This window comes from Rhinopithecus roxellana, chromosome 20, assembly GCF_007565055.1.
Source record: "Rhinopithecus roxellana isolate Shanxi Qingling chromosome 20, ASM756505v1, whole genome shotgun sequence".
In the NCBI taxonomy this organism is placed as follows: domain Eukaryota; kingdom Metazoa; phylum Chordata; class Mammalia; order Primates; family Cercopithecidae; genus Rhinopithecus; species Rhinopithecus roxellana.
Window position 1 is genome coordinate 41,582,353 of NC_044568.1, and position 22,859 is coordinate 41,605,211.

The window sequence follows — 22,859 nt, forward strand, 5'->3', positions numbered from 1 at the left end:
GTTGCTGTTGAAGAGGGAGTTGTGGAGTTCACTCTAGGAGAGCGACTTGGGTTCTGCACACAGAGCTTGCAGCAGCTTGCGTAATGGTGCCAGGGTCCTCTGAACTCTGGATCCAGGGTCTGCAGTTGGGACCCTTCTCTCTGCATCCTCTACGTGGGCCTCAGGGTTGGTTCAGATAGTCACCAATATCATCCCACAGCCCCAGCCAAGAAAGCCCCAGAGCCAGCTCCAGACACAAAGCCTGCTGAAGCCGAGCCAGTGGAAGAGGAACACTATTGCGACATGCTCTGCTGCAAGTTCAAACGCCACCCCTGGAAGAAGTACCAGTTTCCCCAGAGCATTGACCCACTGACCAGTGAGTCCTGGGGAATGGGTGTTCCCACTGTGTAACATGAGAGGGCAGGAAGGTGGGAGCGGGATGGGAAGAGGGTCAGGGGATTCAAGAGGTGGGATGGGAAGCCACAGATGACCTATGTTCATGATCTTTTACACTTTTCAAAACCATTCCACGGTTTCTTGCCTGATTCTCAAAATAAACCCAGCCTGGCCAACATGATGAAACCCTGCCTCTATTAAAGATACAAAAATCAGCTGGGTGTGGTGGTGCACACCTGTAATCCTAGCTACTTAGGAGGCTGAAACAGGAGAATCATTTGAACCTAGGAGGTGGAGATTGCACTGAGCCAAGATCACACCATTGCACTCCAACCTAGGTGAAAGAGTGAGACTCTGTCTTAAAAACAACAACAACAAAAGTCCCTGGAATAGGAACATAAGATCACACCCATCTTACAGATGAGGAAACTAAGGCACAGAGAAGTCAGCAAGGGTAAGGATGCAACTAGTTAGTGCAGACCCAGGACTCCTGACTCTTGGCCAAGTCCTTTTTTCACTCTGGTCATGCTGGCCTTTTCCTAGAGCTCCTGCTCTGAACAGAAAAGTTCAAATGCCGCCCCTGGAAGAAGTACCAGTTTCCCCAGAGCGTTGACCCACTGACCAGTGAGTCCTGGCGAATGGGTGTTCCCACTGTGTAACATGAGAGGGCAGGAGTGTGAATTCCTATTGCTTCCCTTTAAGCCCACTTCATATTCCTCAGAAATAACACCACTTCATACTTGCATAGCACTTTAGAGTTCACAGCGGACTCCCTACCTTTCTTATCTGACCTTTTCCTGTGATTTCTCAGAAGAGGGCAGGTGCCAGAGAGGGACTTTCTCAAGGTCACACATTTGGGGGGCAGGACTTCAATCCTGGTGTCCACTGGATTTCTCAAATGACCTGGTGGGCTGGGTACAGTGGCTCACACCTGTAATCCCAGCATTGTGAGAGGCTGTAGTGAAATAATTGCTTGAGCCCAGGAGTTCAGGATCAGCCTGGGCAACATAGTGAGACCTCATCTCTACAAAAATAATAAACAAATAAACAAATAACCAACCAGATGATCTGAAATACCCATCCATCCATGCATGCATTCACCTGCCTGTCCATCTATCTGTCTATCCTTCATGCATTATTTACTATTCTGTATTTGCTAAGGCAGAAAATACATTTTGGGAAAAAAATTAAAGAAGAATGAAAGTTTTCTGGTTGACTGCCTATTATCTTATAATACCAGCATATTCCCTCCTGAGAGTACTTGATTTATTAGGGCTTAGCAGTGATTAGTTTTTAAAGCAGATAGTTTTTTTTTTTTTTTAAAGTAGAGATAGGGTCTTGCTATGTTGTCCAGGCTGGTCTTAAACTCCTGGGCGTAAGCAATCCTCCCACCTGGGCCTCCCAAAGTGCTGGGATGAGCCACTGTGCCTGGCCCCTAAAGCAGAGAGTTATATATACATATATTTGTATATACATATATACACACACACATGCATACACACACACACACACACACTCTTACAAAAGTGCCACATGTAGCAGTTGAAGGAAAGTATAGAAATGTAGAAAGAACAAAGCCCCACCTGATTCAACTGGTGAAGAGCCTTGCCTGGCTGATACTCCAGTGGCCCCGTCCATCTTCCCCACAGACCTGATGTATATCCTGTGGCTGTTCTTCGTGGTGATGGCCTGGAATTGGAACTGTTGGCTGATTCCCGTGCGCTGGGCCTTCCCCTACCAGACCCCGGACAACATCCACCTCTGGCTGCTGATGGATTACCTATGCGACCTCATCTACTTCCTGGACATCACTGTGTTCCAGATGCGCCTGCAGTTTGTCAGAGGCGGGGACATCATTGTGAGTCACAGGCAGGTGGTGTTGGGGTGACTGGGGGCAGACCCCTCAGTCAGAGCCTTCAGGGCACTGACCCCTGATGCTGTCATAGATGACAAAATAAGTGAATAAGGAAATCTCAAGAACGGCTGCAGTGCTTGTTCAACAGCATGGTTGTTTATTTTGCACCCCTTTGATATGTTCAAATTACACACATCACATATTGCTCATAGGTGAAATAGTTCCTGGACCACTTGACGGAGTCAAAGATAGAGAAGTGGTCCAGAGAATGGCCTTTAGTGAAGATGTACCTGGTTTGAATCCCACCTCCACCACAGCTAGCTGAATCACCTCTGTTTCCTCATCTGTAGAATGGGGATAGTAATCGCTTCCACTTCCCAGTGTTGCCATGAGGATTGGTTGAAACGATGCATGCAGGGCGCTCAGCACAGGTAACCGCTGGCAATTGACTTCTCCCAAGGGTCCTGCAAAGAACACACTGATGCTCTCCTACTTGGGCCAGTTTGAGACCCTGGCCTCTGGTCCAGCCCCGCACACCACCCCCGCCTTACTAGGGAGTAAACTGAGGCCCTGACTGTGACTTCTCAGGAACAGGAGACACAGTCCCTGTCTCCCAGTGTGGGTCACTTTCCAAAATTCCACCCCGGCAATGCCTGTTTTGCTGTGTGCAGACGAGCTGAGGTTTTGCCTCTAAACAATTTTCCTTGGAGAGATTTAAAGGGAGTAAAGTAAAAGTAAAGAGACTTCCTTGGAGAACTTCTTTTCTGGCCTGATCAGAGTGGTTACCAATTCCTCAGAAAAGATGTGCAAATGGCCCAGGTAAGACCAGTAGGCAGAGAGAATAAGCTTAATGTCCTCGATTTCCACCCAAGAAATCAGGATCTAGCTGGGTGACCGGAACAAATCTCTCCTCCCTGGGGGCCGGGCCTCTCCACCTGTAAAACTCAAGGCTTTCACCAAGGCTCAGATGGTCCTCTAGCTGTTATGCTCATTTGAGGGTGGGGTTCTTCGAGAAATTTCACAATTGCTCCCCACAGGGTCAGGGATTAAGCTTTAAGATCATTTCACCATCATTATTCCCTTTCTTTCAGACAGACAAAAAGGACATGCGAAATAACTACCTGAAGACTCGCCGCTTCAAGGTGAGTGCCGGGAATGCAAGTTTTAGCATCTGCGGGGTTTCAGAAGGAGGGGCCTCAGAGGGCCCTGGGGGGCTCATGAGATGTGGTTTCTGCCACACAGAGGATGCTGGTCCCTGTGGGAGTGTCCTCCAAGCCACAAGCCCCAGGAGACGGGCTGGGTGGCCCCCAGAAGCTACCTTTCTTTTTTCTTTTTCTTTTTTTTTTTGAGACAGAGTCTAACTCTGTCTCCCAGGCTAGAGTTCAGTGGTGTGATCTCAGCTCACTGCAACCTCTGCCTCCTGGTTCAAGCGCTCCTCCTGCCTCAGCCTCCCTAGTTTCTGGGATTACAGGTGTGTGCCACCACACCCAGCTAATTTTTGTATTTTGAGAAGAGACAGAGTTTCACTGTGTTGGGCAGTCTGGTCTCAAACTCCTGATGTCAAGTGATCTGCCCGCCTCGGCCTCCCAAAGTGCTGGGATTACAGGCATAAGCCACTGCGCCTGGCCAGAAGCCACCTTTCATTGTGTCTGTACCACTCCCGCTCCTACTGTACGGCACAGCAGCCACTATCGGGGATAATGAAACTGCCCTTGGGGCTGGCAACGTGGGCTTTGAAGCAAACAAGGGCTTGTTGGTGGGACACCTTCTGCCTTCTAGTTTGAAGCTCTCCTGGGGCATTCTAACTTTACCTTTCCATGGAAGGGAGAGACTCTGCCTCTCACTCCCCTCACCCTCAACCCTGGGGTCACCCATTTTTACCCCCGTGGTGTCCCATTGGGATTTCAGATGGATCTGCTCAGTCTCTTGCCCTTGGATTTTCTCTATTTGAAAGTGGGCGTGAACCCCCTCCTCCGCCTGCCCCGCTGTTTAAAGGTAAGACTGCTGGGCCCCCCCACCCCAGGCCGTCAGCTCATCCCTGCTCTGCACCGGCACTGGCATCTTCCTGTCTGCCCCCAGCAGCACTGGGGAGGGAGCGTCCTTGAGGAACGGCCCGAGGGGAGATGCATTTATTCCATGTGTGTCTCAGTGGAAAGTTCATTGCAACTGCTAGTGCTTGGTGGTATTGCATGTTAGGTAGTGTTATTGCCAGCATTTTGCAAATGAAGGGACTGGGGCACAGAGAGATTAAGTAATTGGCCCAAAGTCACAGAGCCAGGAGGGAGGGGAGCCCGAATTCGAATGCAGGTCATCCGACTCCACTGTTTATGCTCTCAGTGATTATAGACACTCTCAAGAGGGGGGTTTCTGCTTTATGATGGTCTCTGCCTAAAAAATGGGGGCATTGGTGCTTGGAGAGGCTGGGGCACTTGCCCTAGGTCGCAGGAGCAAGGAAGTGCCAGGGATGGATTTGAATGCACAGCCAGACACCCGTTTCATCATTGGCTAGGCCTCAGTGTCATTCCAGTCGTTCCTTCTGCCACTCACTGTGCAGAGCCAAAGTATTCAGGATGGTCTGTCTGCCACAGCTGGCCATGGTTCTGTCATGTGACCAGGGTGGATAGCCACTCAGAACATTCAGGATCCCTTAAATGGATTTTGGTAGCCAACCAATCACATTCATCTCTCTCTTTTTCTGAAAACAGTACTGAGGGAATTTACAAAAAAAAGGCAAATGCAATAACATGAACAACCCAGAGAAACAGGGCAGAGAAAACTAGCGGGCATGCAAGTGCCCTGATGATAAGAAAGCACCCCTATGTGGAATCGAGCATGGAAGCTGCCTCTGAGCTTCCTGGCTGCCAAGAGGAAGAGGGAAAGTGGAAGTGGCACCATTCTTATTTGACACATACCAGCCTCCCAGGGACTGCAGAGGTTGCTTTAGAGTCAAACATCAGAGTGAGGAAGGTTGGGTCCACAGGCCAAGTTTCACCCCAGATGTAGAGATGAGATCCATATCTTGGTTCACATGGTGGCCCCAGTGAGGGGGCATAACTCACATTCAGGCCTAACATTGAACACCCCTCAGTGGACAAAACTCTTTGAGTGAGCCATCCAAGCCCCTGTTCTTTCTGCCTCCAGTTTAAACTGTGGCTAGAATTAGAATGAACACATGGATGATAACTGGAATATCCCTTAGGGAATCTTCATAAATACTGTTTTCAAATATCAAAAAATAAATGCAAAGATCTAGAGGTGGTATAGCATAAAGAGAGAGCTTGCAGCGTTGAGTCTGGCCTAGGTTTGAATGCTGACTCTCTCACATACCAGCTGTGTGCTTTGGACAAGTTATTGGACTTCCCTGAGCACCAACTTCTGTCAAAGAATGATAATACATCCTTCATATGTAAATAAGGAATAAGGTAATGTATATAAATGTATATGCTGGCTGGGTGCAGTGGCTCATGCTCATAATATCAGCACTTTAGGAGGCTGAAGCAGGAGGGTCACTTGAGCCTAGAAATTTGAGACCATCCTGGGTAACACAGTGAGACCCTGTCTCTACAAAAAATTTAAAAATTACGCAAGAGTGGTGATGTGTGCCCTGTAGTCCCAGCTACTTAGGAGGCTGAGGCTGAAAAATCGCTTGAGCCCAGAAGTTCGAGGCTGCAGTTATCTATGATCGCACCACTGCACTCCAGCCTGAATGACAGAGTGAGACTCTGTCTCTAAAAATAAAAAAATAAAAAAGGCATATGCCAGTCATATAGTAGGTGCTCAATAAAGAAAAGTAGTTATTAATATACTTCTATTATTATAAATAAACCTTTGAAAGATATAAGAGTGGGGTGTTAGGGATGCTGTCTCTTTATAAATTGTTTTCTCTATAAAAAACATTAAAAACAGCATCTTTAACCTGGATGCATGTACCCCTAAAAGTCTCATGATAGGGCTCAGAGCATCCGGGAGTCCCCTGAAATTATATGCAAATTGTGAGAACAAGATTACATGTCATTTCCAAGGGAAGATGGGCTATGACTTTCTTCAGATTCCTAAATGGAGTTTCTGGCCCCTACCTGTCAAGGGGCGGAGGATTTCTGATTTTGAATGCTCACCGTCCTGTTCCCTCCTCCTGGGGGCTGCAGGAAGAGCCCTGAGTCCCAGCGCCCGTGGGCGTGGGAGCAGCATGCTACCCGCAGGCGGTGGGCTGCTCTCATGCCCTGCTCTCCCTCCAGTACATGGCCTTCTTCGAGTTTAACAACCGCCTGGAATCCATCCTCAGCAAAGCCTACGTGTACAGGTGAGACTCCCCCTGCATGTGCGTGCACGCACACACACACACACAACACTCACACACAACACTCACAAACACACAACCCAATACACACACAACACACACGACACACATACAACACACACGACACACACACAGCACACACATGACACAACATACACAACACATACAACACACACGACACACACAACACACACAACACAGCACATATGACACACATAAACAACACACACAACACACAGGCACACAACACCCATACAACACAACACACAACGCACACACACAATACACATAACATACAACACATACATACACGCTCAACACACACAACACACACACAACAGATATACGACACACACAACACAACACACAACACACATGACACAACACATACAGTGCACATACACACAGCACACACAATGCACACACACGACACAAATGACACACACAATGCACACACACACACAACAGAGGAAGTTTGTACCTAGAGAACAGATAGCAAGGCATTGTCTACCCCCACTGACCTCCAGGCCCCGTCTCCACTGGAAGCCAGGCGTCTTTCTGGTCCCGCCTCCTCTTTCCCAGAGAAATGTTTGTTATTTAGAGAACCAGGAATATCCGATACCCCTCGTTGTGATGAGGGCACACATCGGCTGGTACGAGGGGTTTACCAGCGTTGCAGTGAGCTGGGCCTCATTTTGGCCTCAGTTCAGGGAACTGGAGCCCCCAGCCAGCTCTAACAGAACGGCAACAGCTGTAAGGCAGCAGTGGCTGTTTTATAGATGTCTGAGGATGAGGCGCAAGACCAGCCAGGCCATGCTAGGGAGGAAGGCTCCTGTCCACATCTCTCCTGGCGCGACACGGCCCCATCTTCAACTCAACTTCTCTGCACACATCAGTCCCTCCCTGCTCCTCCCCCAACACACATTTCCCCTCTGGCCCCTCCACTCCCCCAGTGCACAGTCAGCTCTGCTACCTCTGTGCCAGTTCTAGCCCCAGGTCGTTACAATGCCCCATTCAAGCGCCACCCTTCCTAACTGGTACAATCTCAACAAAGCATCCAGTCGGGCCAGCCCACCCATGGGTTGGCTTCCGCTGGCCAGGTGTCTATCCCTCACCGCCCACTTCCACCACTGTGTTAACGCGCTACTTTCCTTCTGCAGGGTCATCAGGACCACAGCCTACCTTCTCTACAGCCTGCATTTGAATTCCTGTCTTTATTACTGGGCATCGGCCTATCAGGGCCTCGGCTCTACTCACTGGGTTTACGATGGCGTGGGAAACAGGTGAGCCACAGTCATCCCCGAAGGGCCACACCTGGGGGACGTTCCTGTTCTTTATAATTCACAGCACAGAGACTCCGGGAAGGAGTCTTATTGCTGCTATATTGGCAAGGCCACTTTGCTCCTAAGCAATCACCGGCATGACAAGGCTCAAGAGCCACGTCTTGGGCCAGTCGCGGTGGCTCACAAAACTTTGGGAAGCTGAGGCAGGCGGATCACCTGATACCAGGAGTTCGAGACCAGACTAGCCAACATGGTAAAACTCCATCTCTACTAAAAATACAAAAATTAGCTGGGCCTGGTGATGCATGCCTGTAATCCCAGCTACTGGGAAGGCTGAGGCAGGATAATCTCTTGAACCCAGGAGGTGGAGGTTGCAATGAGCCGAGATTGTGCCATTGCATTCCAGCCTGAGCGACAAAAGCGAAACTCCGTCTCAAAAAAAAAAAAAAAGAAAGAAAAATAAATAAATAAATGAACAAACAAACAAACCAAAAAAAACAGAAAAAGAGCCAGGTCACCACGTCTTCCCTAAGCTAAGGTTTCCTGAGCAACTACCTGTGTCAGACCGGAGGTACTGGTGTGAATAAGACTTGCTAGACAGATCATTTCCGCATCCAAATTCTAGTAGGGTGTGCAAATACATTGTATGTGTGCATCTACTCCTGCTTCCCCGGGCACGGCCAAGAGGGAATGAGGCCAGAGAATACTCCCCAGCACAGCTCCCCAGGCACTGCTACCATGGAGGCACTGGAGAACAAGGTGAGACCCACTTGCCAATCAGAGAGCCGCCATCCATTATGAGACTTGCCAAAGGGATGATGATGACGTGTAAACCAAAAAGTATCTGGCACAAGTTTCAATCAATTTAGAAAGTGTATTTTGCCAAAGTTAAGGACACACCCGTGGTACAGCCTCAGCGGTTCCTGATGACATGTGCCCAGGGTGGTCGGGGTGCAGCTTGGTTTTATACATTTTAGGGGGACAGAATACATCAATCAATACATGTAAGGTTTATATTGGTTAGATCTGGAAGGACGGGACAACTCAAAGGGAGGAGTGGCTTCCAGGGCATACGTAGATTTTAAAAGTCTCTGCTTGGAAAAAACAAAACAAAACAAAACAAAACAAACAAAGTCCGGGCTTGGTGGCTCACACCTGTATTCCCAACACTTTGGGAGGCCGAGGCAGGCAGATCACCTGAGATCAGGAGTTCGAGACCAGCCTGGCCCACACAGCGAAATCCCATCTCTACTAAAAATACAAAAATTAGCCAGGCATGGTGGCAGCATCTGTAGTCTCAGTTACTCGGGAGGTGGAGGCACAAGAATCACTTGAACTGGGAGGTAGAGGTTGTGGTGAGATGAAATTGCACCATTGCACTCCAGCCTGGGTGACAGAGCAAGACTCTGTCTCAAAATAATAATAATAATAATAATAATAATAATAATAATAATAATAATAAAAAATAAAAATTCCCTGCTTAGCAATTGGTTGAAAGAGTTAGCAGTAGAAAGAAATGTCTGGGTTATGATAAGGGGTTGTGGTGAGCTAGGTGTTTTCATGCAGATGAAGCCTCTAAGTAGTGGGCTTTAGAGAAAAGAGACTGTAATGTTTCTTACCAGACTTAAGGTCTGTATTGATGTTAACGCTGGAGGAGTATAATGAGGCATGTCCAAACCCCTCTTCCTTCACGGCCTGAATTTAGGTTTTCAGATAACTCTGGAAAGCCCTTGGCCAAGAGGAGGGGTCTGTTCCAATGGTCGGGGGCCTTATAATTTATTTTTGGTTTACAATGGTGATGATGGTGACAATGATGATGATAATAGCAGCAAGGCTTGTAGGATACCTATTTTGTGCCAGCCCTGTTTAAAGCACTGAACACAGTAACTCACAACCATCACATCAGATAGGTACTTGTACCATCTCCATTTTAAAGATGAGGTAGCAGATGCGAGTCACACGGTTCATGAGTTACAGAGCTGGGATTTGAACCCAGGTGTCATGGCCACAGAGTCCTAACTGCCTCATTGAAAAGGAAAAGTGCCAATCTGGTGGCCAGAGGGAGCGGGGGAGGTGGGCATGAGCACTGTTGATTTTACCAAAAGTCATCAAAAGTTACAAACATTTAAAAAAGTTTTTTTAGCCAGGTACAGTGACTCATGTCTGTAATCTCAGCACTTTGGGAGGCCGAGGTGGGCAGATCTCTTGAGGCCAAGAATTTGAGACCAGCCTAGTCGACATGGCGAAACCACATCTCTACTAAAAATACAAAAATTAGCCAGGCATGGTGGTGCATGCCTGTAATCCCAGCTACTTGGGAGGCTGAGGCAGGAGAAGAATCACTGGAACCTGGATCGGGGAGGTTGCCATGAGCCGAAATTGTGCCACTGTACTCCAGCCTGGGCAACAGAGAGCAAGACTCCGTCTCAAAAAAAACAAAAAAAAAGTTTAAAAATTATTTTAATGAACAGACTTAATTTTTTAAAAAGTGGCTTGAAGTTTATAGACAGGTCCATTGGAAAGTAGGGTTCCCATATATATGCCACCTCCAATATTACTATTATTACTATTTTTTGAGACAGGGTCTGCTCTCTGTTGCTCACACTGGAGTGCAGTGGCATGATCTCGGCTCATTGCAACCTACGCCTCCCAGGCTCAAGTGATCCCCCCACCTCAGCCTCCCGAGTAGCTGGGACCACAAGCACACATCACTGCACCTAGCTACATTTTTTTTTTGGATATATGGAGTTCTACTGTGTTGCCCAGGCTTGTCTCGGCTTCCTGAGTTCAAGCTATCTGCCTGCGATTGGCCTCCCAAAGTGCTAGGGTTACAGGTGTGCGCCTCATTTTAAGGCTGGATGGTGTTGAAGATGACACTCCTGCCCTGTCAAAACCCTTAAGCAGGAGAGTGAGCAGAGGGAGGGCTCTTGGAAAGCCCTCCAGACCAACAGGTGGCTTGACCTAGGGGACGGAGGTCAGGGTGGGCAGGAGGGATGTGGGCAGGAGGGATGTGGGCAGGAGGGATGTGCACAGGATGGGGGCTGGGCCTGCAGGGTCAGAGGGGAGGCTTGAGGGATGAGGGATGAGGACTCCCAAGCGTGACTCCTAGAGCTGCCCCCTGGCAGCAGAGACAGGCCGGTTCTCTTTTCTGGGCCTCAGTTCCCTCACCTGCAAAATGGGACTGCAAATGGGACTCCCACCCTAAAGAGGTGACTGAGGAGTAGATGCCTCTGAGCCCCTGCCCCAGTGCCTGGGTACAGTGGGCGCTCAGTCAGCCGCAGTGAGGATGAGAAGGTGGAAGAAGGAAAGGTCCAGCGGGGAGTTACTCACCGAAGGGTGTCCCACCTCACCCTGGGCTGTGCCCACTAGTGACACAAAATGCCCATGGTCCAGCTGTCCACCCCCAGGCCCTTGCTCCCAGTTGGGAACAGGTGGGTCGCTTGCATCCAAGGTGGCGGCTTCGTAGAGTGGTTAATTGTACTGAAAGTCTCCTCCCATTATAGATGCCCTAACCTCAGCCACCATGGCTATGGCTGTCGCCTTCTGCCATGAGCCCTGCCCTGAGGGGGAGCCACACCTTTACAGAGATGTCCCAGGCTGATTTTGGTGGCTCATGTCTAATCCCAGCACTTTTGGAGGCTAAGGCAGGCAGACTGCTTGAGCTCACAAGTTCGAGACCAGCCTGGGCAATATGGTGAAACCTCCCTTCTACAAAAAAAAAACAAACGTTAGCTGGGCATGGTGGTACACACTTGTAATTCCAGTTACTCAAGAGGCTGAGATGGGAAGATCGGTCGAACCCGGGAGGTGGAGGTTGCAGTGAGCTGAGATCGCTGCACTCCAGCCTGGGCGGCAGAGCGAGACCTTGTCTTGAAAGAGATGTACCAGAGGCCAGGGCAGCCCAGGCAGGCAGGAGGGGAGTCCCTGAGAGCCACTGTAGGGTGGAGAGTATCAGGGATGGGGTCAAGATCTAACGCTTCCCCACGTCACCAGTGGCCCTGTTACCCGTTCCCATTCACAGCCCCGCTCCTGAGCCTTGACTAGGCCATGCATTCATTCACTTCCTCATTCATTTAACCCGTCACAAGGAGGCAGAGAGGGACTTGAAGTCTCTTTCTCTGCAAAGGGAAGAACACAATTTCTACATGGAATTGAGTTCTGTGACCTTATCCTTTCTGAGACCCAGTGTTCCCACAGGCACAATGGGGGTAGCTTACATCTAGATTTCATATGAGAAATAATATGTGTGGCATGTCTAGCCTGGGCCTGAACAGGTGTCAGTGACCCCTGTGCCTAGCTATGGCTATTGTTAGGGGGGAAGCCAGCATGGCAGGAAAGGAATTAATAACCTGGGGTATAGAGTTTTTAAGGGGTCACAAACCCCTCAGACATCGGAGCTAAAATTTGAGCATATGTTGGCTTTTCTAGGGAAACAGAGCTGGCTTTCTCTAGATTTTCAAAGGGGCTTGTGCCCCAATAAACTAAGAACTCTCCTCCCTGGGGCTAAGACTGGCACATCCGTCACTGGGCAGCTTGGGGAAGGGAGGGTGAGCAGAGCAGGGCGGGGGCGGGGCAGAGGGACAGCTGTCTGGGACCTCCTTCTGGAGGGCCCTCTGCCGTAGGAGCTCGAGCTGCCCAGCAGTGGGAAGGGCACGCTTCCTTGGCAGCAATACTCCTTCCCAAATGACATCCTGCAGGGAACCGCAACATGTGAGCCAAGTACGAGTAATGAAGGAGGATTCCTTAGAAATTCCAATAGCATGAAGAATAACCACTTTTACAAAGCGAGCATTTGTGGAGTGCTTGCTGGGTGCCAGGAGCTCAGGGTCCCGAGCTCCTACAAATGCGAGGTCCTGCATCCTGCCCCAGTGCCCTCCTGCCCCGTTCTGCCCAGCCTGAAGCACAGAGGGTCCCCACAGACCCAACAGTGTGGAAGACAAGGAGACTATGTGCCATGTCGTTGGAAGATTCCTCCAGCCGGGAACGGTTTGGGGTAAAGCCAGAGTTTTGTGGACATTACGCCTATGTCCTCTCTCTGTTGGTGGCCCAGTGGCAGAAGCACCCAGCTCCGGGACAGCCCAGGGGTTTGCAGAGTTGGGGGGTGCTGCTCCGTCCCGCTAAACGCTGCTTCGCGCGCCCTATGATGGCCAGAACCAGTATGACGGGGGTTTGATCGGCCCGTTTTGGGTTCTGAAACTTGCAGGCAACAGGTGATGTGGAGGTGCAGGGTGGCCCGCAGCCCTGCCCAAGGCCCCGCAGCTATCAGAGGCAGAGCCCCTACCACACTCCCCAGCAACCTCTGCTTCCTCCTTCCTGCATGCATTGCACGTTACCTGCCTGTCCCCCCAGTGGACCGTGAGCTTCTTGAGGATATGGGCGAGTCTGTTCAGTTGCCCACGGCAGGCAACAGTGGCTGTGAAGGCTTTGACAGCTCCCTTGCTAAGAGTCCACCATGTGCCAGGCTGTCTTCTAGCATCTCATTTTGTCCTCATGGTCTTCTGTGAGGGACATTCTATTGCCATCCCCATCTTATGGAGAAGGAAACTGAGGCTTGGAGAGAGAGAGAGAAATTTGTCCAAGTTATGCAGCTAGAAGGTGGCTGAGCCCAGCCAGCCTGGTCCAGAGCCCGTGTTCTATCTAGGACGCTGCATAAATAGCTGGTGCAGGAAAGCCTGCGGGGACTGCCTGGTCTCTAGGCCCTTCTGACCTCACCTTTGCTGACCCAGGGGAGGACTCAGCCTGGGGGGTGGACAGGTGTCACAGGGACCCTTGCTGCTCTGTGATAATCACACACAAGCTTGGTGGCTTCATGCCTTTTGAGCCGCTGTAGTAAAATACATGAGACTGGGTAACTTATAAAGAACAGAAACTTACTTTTCACTGTTTTGGAAGCTGGGAAGTCCAAGATCAAGGTTCTGGCATCTGGTGAGGGCTGCTCTCTGCTTCTAAGACAGTGTCTTGAATGCCACAGTGTCCGCTAGAGGAGAGGAACACTGTCCTCATATGGCAGAAGGCAGAAGGGCCGAAGGATGTGGAAATCTTCCAGCAGAACCTTTTGTAACAGCTTTAATCTATTTATGAGGGCAAAGCCCTCGAGGCCTAAACAGCACCCAAAGGCCCTACCTCCCAACACCATTGCATTGGGAATTAAGTTTCCAGTGCCTGAATTTCGGGGGACACGTTCAGACTAGAGCACTCAGGGCATTTCCTATGCCTTTTACCACATAGTAGGACCGCCTCCCCCATACCTCCCTTCCAGAAGGTTCACAAGCCTGCGTCAGAGGGTTAACTGCTGGTGGATGACATCTCAGAGAAGCAGATAGCGCCCAGCTCTTGCACTTACCAACTAGTGACCATGGGTGTGCCCCTTCCCTTTGGGGGCCTCAGTTTCACTATCTGGAGAATGGATGGGCTGGGGGGTGGTGGTCAGAAAAAGTCATCCTCAAGATATCTTCCAAACTTGATGTTGCTTTTGCTTTTCATAAGCCAACATGGCAGGTGACAGCAAATGAAAAGACTGGAAATTGAAGGAACACTGAAGGAAATTAAGGAAGCGCAGTCATTAGGAGTTGGAAGACCCTGGTCTGGCCTCCTGCCAACTCTTCCTGGAAATCCCCTAGAGCCTCAGTTTCCACATCTGTAAATGGGGATGGCAACATATCCCTAGAGACACAACCGCACCTAATAGTATTCGTGAACCTGCTCTGCAAATGGCAACGTGCTCTATGCGTGCAGGAGGTGGTTTTTCTTGCATAAATGAGCTGTAAAGGGTTTCTGTCTTTTGCACAACGTGCATCTATCAGAGGTGTCTGAGGCAGACCACTCAGGGGTGGCAGAGTGGGGCCTATGATGACCCATGTTCCCTTTCTCCTCTCTCTCCAGTTATATTCGCTGTTACTACTTTGCTGTGAAGACCCTCATCACCATCGGGGGGCTGCCTGACCCCAAGACACTCTTTGAAATTGTCTTCCAGCTGCTGAATTATTTCACGGGCGTCTTTGCTTTCTCTGTGATGATTGGACAGGTATCGGGGCACCAGCCCGGCTTCCCACCCCCCCTGACTGCAGGGCCCCCTCCCACTGTTGCCAGAAATGTCACCCTCTGCGCCCGTTCCTTTTGGATTAAGCCTGGGAAAGAGCACTGGACTGAGAGTCAGGGGCCTGGAGCACTGTGCTCTGTGCGGTGGAGGGGGTGGTGGTGAACTCGGCCCTGTTTCCTCTCTGAGGTTATTCTCATTTGAAATGTCAGTTCCTCTGGGTGCACTGGGCTGAATGGTTTTCTACAGAGACTGAGGGAGAAACCCCTGGTGTTGCTGGTGTGTGCCGGGGCAGCATCTTACATTCTGGTCGAGACATGAGGTGACAGTCAGAGGTCCTCAACGTTACTTTTGAAGGGCCCCGCCCCGAGGAGCAGCACACTGGCTTCCTATTTCCTCCCGCATGGAGTCAAAGTGGCCGCCGTCACCGAGGGACTGTGTTGTACCAGAATCAGCCCAGCCCAAGGAGCTTTCCCCACTGGTGTGGTCCCAGGGACCTGAGGCCACCAAAGGGCTGGCAGTCTCCCTCCCTTCCTCTTCCCCACATCCATGCTGGAGGCAGAACTTCCCGTCAGTAAAACTTTCTCTGTGTGAGGACATCTGCCTTCCCTGCTCCCAATGCCCCGCCAGGAGCACATGCCCCTGGTCTGTGTGAAGTGACACATCCCAAACCCATGGAATAGCCCCACTCCCATGACCCAGTGGCTTCCTTGACCTCCCCTAACCTTTCCTCCTAGATGAGAGATGTGGTAGGGGCCGCCACCGCGGGACAGACCTACTACCGCAGCTGCATGGACAGCACGGTGAAGTACATGAACTTCTACAAGATCCCCAAGTCCGTGCAGAACCGCGTCAAGACCTGGTACGAGTACACCTGGCACTCGCAAGGCATGCTGGGTAAGATGGTCACACCCTGACAGTCACCAGCTCCCAGCCAACTCCTGTTGCCTGGTGCCCGGTGCCCTGCCTTCGGGGTACCTCCCTTGTCCTCTGTGTCTCTGAGGCCCTGAGTACTAGGGCCTCTTTTGACTGTGTCCCCAACCTTGGTGTGAGAGGGGCCCAGTGGGTCCCCTGAAATGCCTCCAGCAGGACTGTCATGAGATCCCTGGAGACTTGGAGGGCTTGTCTTCTGTGTGCCTGCCCCCCTCACTTCACCCACCTTGAAATGCATCCCCATGCAAGAGTGAAATGCAGTGTGTGTGTGTGTGTGTGTGTGTGTTTATTTATTTATTTGACATGGAGTCTCATTCTGTCACCCAGGCTGGAGTGCAGTGGAGCAATCTTGGCTCACTGCAACCTCCATCTCCCAGGTTCAAGCGATTCTCCTATCTCAGCCTCCCAAGTAGCTGGGATTACAGGCATGTGCCACCATGCCCAACTCATTTTTATATTATTAGTAGAGATGGGGTTTCACCATGTTGGCCAGGCTGGTCTCGAACTCCTGACCTCAGGTGATTCGCCAGCCTCGGGCTCCCAAAGTGCTGGGATTACAGGTGTGAGGCCGAAGTGCAGTTTAAATTAAAAGAAGAAGAAGAAGAAGAAGGACTCTCTGTGCCTTCCTCCCTCCCTTCCTCTCTCTCCCTCCCTCCCTCTCTCTTCCTCCTCTGTCCTCTCTTTCTCTCAAGGACATTGCACGCCCCATGATGGGAGCAGCAGGCTTAGCCCTGGATCTCCTGGGGCAGCTCTAGAGCTGCACAGCCAGGTTGGGGTCCTGAGTTCATCCCCCGAGCTGCAAGACTACGGGCATGTCACTGCCATTTCCTCATCTGTAAAGTCGAGATTATAGTAGGGCACCTCTTGGGTTGCCTAGGGGATTTAGTAAAATAATTTTGCCTTTAATCCTAGCACTTTGGGAGGCTGAGACAGGAGGATCACTTGAGCCCAGGAGTTCAAGAACAGCCTGGGCTACATGGCAAAACCCCATCTCTACAAAAAGTCAAAAAATTTAGCTGGGCGTGTTGGTGCATCCCTGTAGTCCCAGCTACTCAGGAGGCTGAGGCTGGAGGGTCACTTGAGTCTGAGGAAGTTGAGGCTGCAGTGAGTTGTGACTGTGCCACTGCACTGCACTCACTCTAGCCTGAGTGACAGAGCAAGACCCTGTCTCAGAAAAATAAAAATAAGTCCATGTGCGGTGGCTCATGCCTGTAATCCCAGCACTTTGGGAGGCTGAGGCGGGTGGATTGCTTGAGCCTAGGAGTTTTTAGATCAACTTGAGGAACATAGTGAGACCTTGTTTCTAAAAGAAAAAACATTTTTTTAGCTTCTCGGGGTTCAAAGTATTAAAAACATTTTATTTTAATAAAAACTAAAAACTAAGATAATCTTTATAAAACACTCTATTAAAAAGTGCCTGGCTTGGCTGGGTGTGGTGGCTCACTCCTATAATCCCAGCACTTTGGGAGGCTCAGGTGGGTGGATCACCTGAGGTCAGGAGTTGGAGACCAGCCTGGCCAACATGGCAAAACCCCGTTTCTACTAAAAATACAAAAAATTAGCCAGCCTGGTGGTGGGCACTTGTAGTCCCAGGAACTTGGGAGGATGAGGCAGGAGAATCGCTTGAACTAGGGAGGTGGAGGTTGTAGTGAACTGAGATCATGCCACTGTACTCCAGTCTGGGCGACAGAGAGAGACTCTGTCTTTAAAAAAAAAAAAAAAAAATGGTGCCTGGCTCACAGGCTCATAGAAGTGCTCCAGAGACTTTAGTTCTTGCTGATGTTGTCCTTACAGGGGACTGGGAACACAGGTGACCGATAATTGCAACAATGCAGGGACTACTAACATAGTAACTGAGTGGAGGATGTCAAGGGAAGGCTTCCAGGAGGAGGTGACATTAGTGCTGGGTTCTGAAGAACAAGTAGGAGTTTGGGAAATGCACAGGGGTGCTCCTGGCAGAGGAAACGGTATTGGCAAAGGCTGGAGTTGAGAGAGGGCGCTCTACAAATCTAGAGTGGTTCCGTACAGCAGGGCAATGGTGTGCCCTGATAAGCCGGTAGGTAGGCACTTGGCCCGTATGTGTGCCTGGGGTGGGGCCTGGCCTTGCCTCTAACCCTTGCCAGGCCTTGTTCACAGATGAGTCAGAGCTGATGGTGCAGCTTCCAGACAAGATGCGGCTGGACCTCGCCATCGACGTGAACTACAACATCGTGAGCAAAGTCGCACTCTTTCAGGTACACCCTTTGGTGCCCTCACCCTCAGGGCTGTGGGAGGCTCCAAGCCCAGTCTTCTCTAAACAGTGTTCCTTTCCCTTCGTCACTGGGACAGGGCTGTGACCGGCAGATGATCTTTGACATGCTGAAGAGGCTTCGCTCTGTTGTCTACCTGCCCAATGACTATGTGTGCAAGAAGGTGAGCTGGCCCGGCAGCCCCTGCTGGATCTGGGGTTCACGATCCCCCTGGCTTTCAAGGAGCTGAGCTGGAGGGGCACCTGCCAGCCCAGGGCAGAGCGAGATTGTTGGGGAGGGAGAGGAGCGTCTGCGACTTTGTGCTGCGGTGACCTGACAAGATCCAAGAGCAGGAGCGGATTAGGAGGCTTTGCCAGTTCTATGCAATCAGCATACATGTGCCTCTGTCTTTGCAAAGCATTTCCTCAGCTCCACTGACACAGGACCATGGGGTCCAGGACAAAGACCCCCGCACCTTACAGAAAGAGAAGCCGCGGAGCCTGAAGAGGGGCAGAGTCTTGACTGTGTAGCTGGAATTGCTTCTGGGGTCTCTGTCTTCCCATCAGGAAAATGGGGCAGGAGAAGGGGTGGGCTTAGGTCAGAGGTTGCAAGCTGGTGGCCTTTGGATAAGATCCAGCACACAGGTATTCTGTGGGTTTTTTTTTTCTATCTAATTTTAAGAAAATGTAGAATTGGTCCCTAACCTTTAAACATTTGAAGATTTCATATAAAAATTCAGATTTCTGGCTGAAAAGAGACAATCCGCCAGCACTGGGTCCACTTTCCCAAATGGCAAGAACCAGCTGGGGTGGAGGAAATGTTGCCCCAAAGGGGGACATTGTGTCCCTTCCTGATGCCACAGCCCCCACCGCTCCCCACTGCCCCACCCTAGAACCCCCTCCCTGCTCAGCTTCACCCTCTGATCCCAGAAAACATCTGGGGTTGAATCCTGGGGTCTAACAATGTCTAGAGCCCTTTCTGCTCCCTGTCCTTGGGGTTCAAGGTGAGATCAAGGTCACTTGGTAAGTGAGGGGAGGGATCAGGAACCCAGGTTTCAGTCCTCTTGCCCAGAGCTGTTAATAAGCCTGGGTGTGCATACAAGGGGGAGAACATTACCCAAGCAGGCTCTGCAAGACTTGGGAACCCCCGTCCCCAAGAAGGTCCCTGTCTCCAGGTTATATGTTGTACAGCAGTGAAATTTCTGGAAGCAGAGAGCCAGGGTGAAGAGGGGAAAAGGATGCTTCAGAGGGCTGAGGATTTAAAGCTGCAACCTTAGGGGCCAAGAGGGGTCTGGGAGCAATAGAGTGACTTGCCTGACATTGGAGTTACTTTCTGGCTGTGCAGCCTTGGGCAAGTGGCTTGCCCTCTCTGAGTCCTGCTCATCTCATGGATAAAGTGGGAGATGTTGATAGTACCTCCCTCATGGGGTGGTTGTGAGGGCTGAATAAGATGTGCATACAGAGCTTAACACTGTGCCTGGCACACAGCAGATGCCAGTGCTGTTGCTGTTATCTTCGTGGGTGATGCAGAGTTTGTTTCAAATGAGAAAAAGTGAATCTAAAGTCTGTGATTGCAAATTAAATTGAGCACTTGGTGAGCACGTGTGAATGGCGCCCTCTGCTGTCTGATTTTGCTCTGCAGCGATCTCTCTGAGACACCCTGGGCGCTGGTTAGTGAGGTGAAGGTCCCCTCACCCTTTCACCCTTCTCAAACTAAACAGAAACAGGGAGGCAAACCTCTCTTCTTTTTTGTTAAGGAGGTCATGCATGTGTGAAATGCACAGGAATTTTCTGTCAAATAAGTCAAAAGTGTGACAGTTACTGCCCTTGGTCACTTCCCAGACCCCTTATTTATTTATTTGTTTGTTTGTTTATTTGAGACCAAGTCCCACTCTTTCACCCAGGGTGGAGTGCAGTGGCACTGTCTCAGCTCACTGCAACTTCCACCTCCTGGGTTCAAGCAATTCTCCTACCTCAGCCTCCCAAGTAGCTGGGATTACAGGCATGTGCCACCACGCCCGGCTCATTTTCTTAGTTTCAGTAAAGACAGGGTTTCACCATGTTGGCCAGGCTGGTTTCGAACTCCTGACCTCAGGTGATGTGCCCACCTCGGCCTCCCAAAGTGCTGGGATTACAGGCGTGAGCCACCGCACCCGGCCCCCTTTTTAATTATTATTATTATTATTTTTCTATAGACCTCCTCTTCCCCTTTTAAACACATGTGACTCAGAGGTAGCTGGCCAGGACAAGGGCCTGTGAAGGCATGAGGATTGGAAGGCGCGTGGCAGACTAGGTGTTTCTAATTACAGTCCAAAGCAAGCTATTCATTCATGCATGCGTTTGGTTTGACTTGGGATTAAGGCCATTGTATGCATTTGCCAGGCTGCCACGGGACACTGCACAACACCACAAGCTGGGTGGCCTCTCTCCTCGGCTTGTAGGTGGTCATCTCGGTTTTGTGTGTGTGTGTCTCCTCGCATCCTCTTGTCTCTATGCCTGTCTTTGTGTCCACATTTCCATTAGGACACCAGTCATATTGGATTAGGTCTAGAAGGACCTCATCTTTAGGAATTACATCTGCAATGACCCTATTCCCAAATAAGGTCACATTCTGAGACACTGGGGATGAGGATTTCAACATAGAATTTGGGAGGGGTACAGAATTCAACCCATAACAACCATGAACTCTGGAACTAGATTATCTGGGTGCAGATCCCAGCTCTTGGGCAAAGAGCGATCTCACCTCCAAGGGTTGTTGAGGATAAGTAGTACACCACATAAAGCAATCTGGGGCTGGGCATGGTGGCTCACGCCTGTAATCCCAGCACTTTGGGAGGCTAAGGCAGGCAGATCACTTGAGGTCAGGAGTTTGAGACCAGCCTGGCCAACGTGGTGAAACCCTGTCTCTACTAAAAATACAAAAATTAGCCGGGTGCGGTGGCATATGCCTGTAATCCCAGCTACTTGGGAGCCTGAAGTATGATGCCTATAATCACAGCTACTTGGGAGGCTGAAGCACAAGAATTGCTTGAATCCAGGAGGCAGAGGTTGCAGTGAGCTGAGATCATGCCACTGCACTCCAACCTGGGTGACAGAGTGATTCCATTTCAGGAAAAAAAAAAAAAAAAAGCAATTTGAATACTATCGTTATTGTTTTTCCCATTCCTGTTGCAGTTAGCAAATGCTTCCTGAGCCCCTGAAATATGCCAGGTGTAGATATCATTTGATGGTGAACTGCCATCTGATTTGCCCTGCCTCCATCAGTGAGTCTAACTGGAAATTTGCAGAATTCCATTATACCTGCACCTCCCAGGTTAGCTGGCACTTCCCATTCCAGGACATCACTAACTCCCCCACTGCAACCCTATCAGTTACACAGGACATGGGGTAGTCACTCCTCCAAGTCTACAGATGGGGAGACTGAGGCCCAAGCGAGACGTGACTACCCCCATACAACACCCCAAGTTGTGGTGGCAGGGCTGGACCCCAGTGCCTAGGTTCCTCCTTGCGGGACCTCCAGCCTCTGGATCCAACCCTGGCTGCTTCTCTGGTGACGTTGAGGGATGAACAGAGGAACTTGTCCCTTCTCTGTTTCAGGGGGAGATCGGCCGTGAGATGTACATCATCCAGGCAGGACAAGTGCAGGTCTTGGGCGGCCCTGATGGGAAATCTGTGCTGGTGACGCTGAAAGCTGGATCTGTATTTGGAGAAATAAGGTCAGAGACAGCTGGGGTAAAGTGAGGGGCCTGGGGCAAGCGCTGGGAAAGGAGGCGGCCAGCGGGCAGTGAGAGTGTCTATGGCTTAGCAGATGCAGCACTGGCACCTGCTGATGTATGCGGGGATGGGGGTGGGGGAAGACTCTTATCTGTGTGGGGCCACCACTGTGCTCCTCACATGGGAAAGAAAGATCTAAATATGACCAAAACCACAGTCTCTGAAGGGTCTCCTTCCTCCCTTCTCTGCCCCAGCTTGCTGGCTGTTGGGGGCGGGAACCGGCGCACGGCCAACGTGGTGGCCCACGGGTTTACCAACCTCTTCATCCTGGATAAGAAGGACCTGAATGAGATTTTGGTGCATTATCCTGAGTCTCAGAAGTTACTCCAGAAGAAAGCCAGGTATGTAACTTTTCTTTCATTTAATAGAAAATTGCTAAGGACAATGAATTTTATTTATTTTTTGAGATGACGTCTTGCTCTGTCACCCAGACTGGAGTGCATTGGAGTGATGATGACTCACTACAGCCTCAACCTCCTAGGTTCAAATGATCCTCCTGCCTCAGCCTCCCATGTAGCTGGGACTATAGGCACATACCACCATGCCCGGCTAATTTTTAAAATTTTTTCTAGAGCTGGGGTCTCACTGTATTGCCCAGGCTGGTATCAAACTCCTGGGCTCACATGATCTGCTCTGACCTCCCAAAGTGCTGGGATTACAGGTGTGAGCCACTGCGCCTGGCCTAGTACCTTCATTAAAATGAGGAAATTTCATATTGAAACAACACTATTATCTCATTCATAATCCATCTTCAGATTTTGCTAATTCTTCAAGAGTATCCTTTGTACCTTTTCTTCTTTTCCATTCCTGAATCAAGTCTAGGATCACATATTGTAATTGAGGTGCAGAGTATTCTTAGTCTTCCTTGATCTGGGATAGTTCTTCAGGCTTTTCCAACCTTTAGTGACTTGGATGTCTTTTGAGCATACGGGCCAGTTATTTTTTATTTGTTTATTTTTGAGACAGAGTCTTGCTCTGTTGCTCGGGCTGGAGTGCCGTGGCACAATCTCAGCTCGGTGTAACCTCTGCCTCCTGGATTCAAGCAATTTTCCTGCCTCAGCCTCCTGAGTAGCTGGGAT

At 50.2% G+C, this 22,859-nt stretch overlaps 1 protein-coding gene across 1 annotated transcript in view; it reads left to right on the top strand.

Moving 5' to 3' along the window:
- CNGB1 (cyclic nucleotide gated channel subunit beta 1) overlaps positions 1-22,859 on the top strand; it is a 95,784-nt gene that overhangs the window by 60,281 nt on the left and 12,644 nt on the right. The window contains exons 21-32 of the mRNA XM_010365505.2: positions 200-355; positions 2,025-2,233; positions 3,322-3,372; positions 4,139-4,225; positions 6,466-6,530; positions 7,688-7,810; positions 14,693-14,834; positions 15,584-15,743; positions 17,916-18,013; positions 18,108-18,191; positions 21,604-21,722; positions 21,975-22,121. Coding sequence (XP_010363807.2) covers positions 200-355; positions 2,025-2,233; positions 3,322-3,372; positions 4,139-4,225; positions 6,466-6,530; positions 7,688-7,810; positions 14,693-14,834; positions 15,584-15,743; positions 17,916-18,013; positions 18,108-18,191; positions 21,604-21,722; positions 21,975-22,121 — 1,441 coding nt within the window. The remainder of the gene's footprint in view (positions 1-199; positions 356-2,024; positions 2,234-3,321; positions 3,373-4,138; positions 4,226-6,465; positions 6,531-7,687; positions 7,811-14,692; positions 14,835-15,583; positions 15,744-17,915; positions 18,014-18,107; positions 18,192-21,603; positions 21,723-21,974; positions 22,122-22,859) is intronic.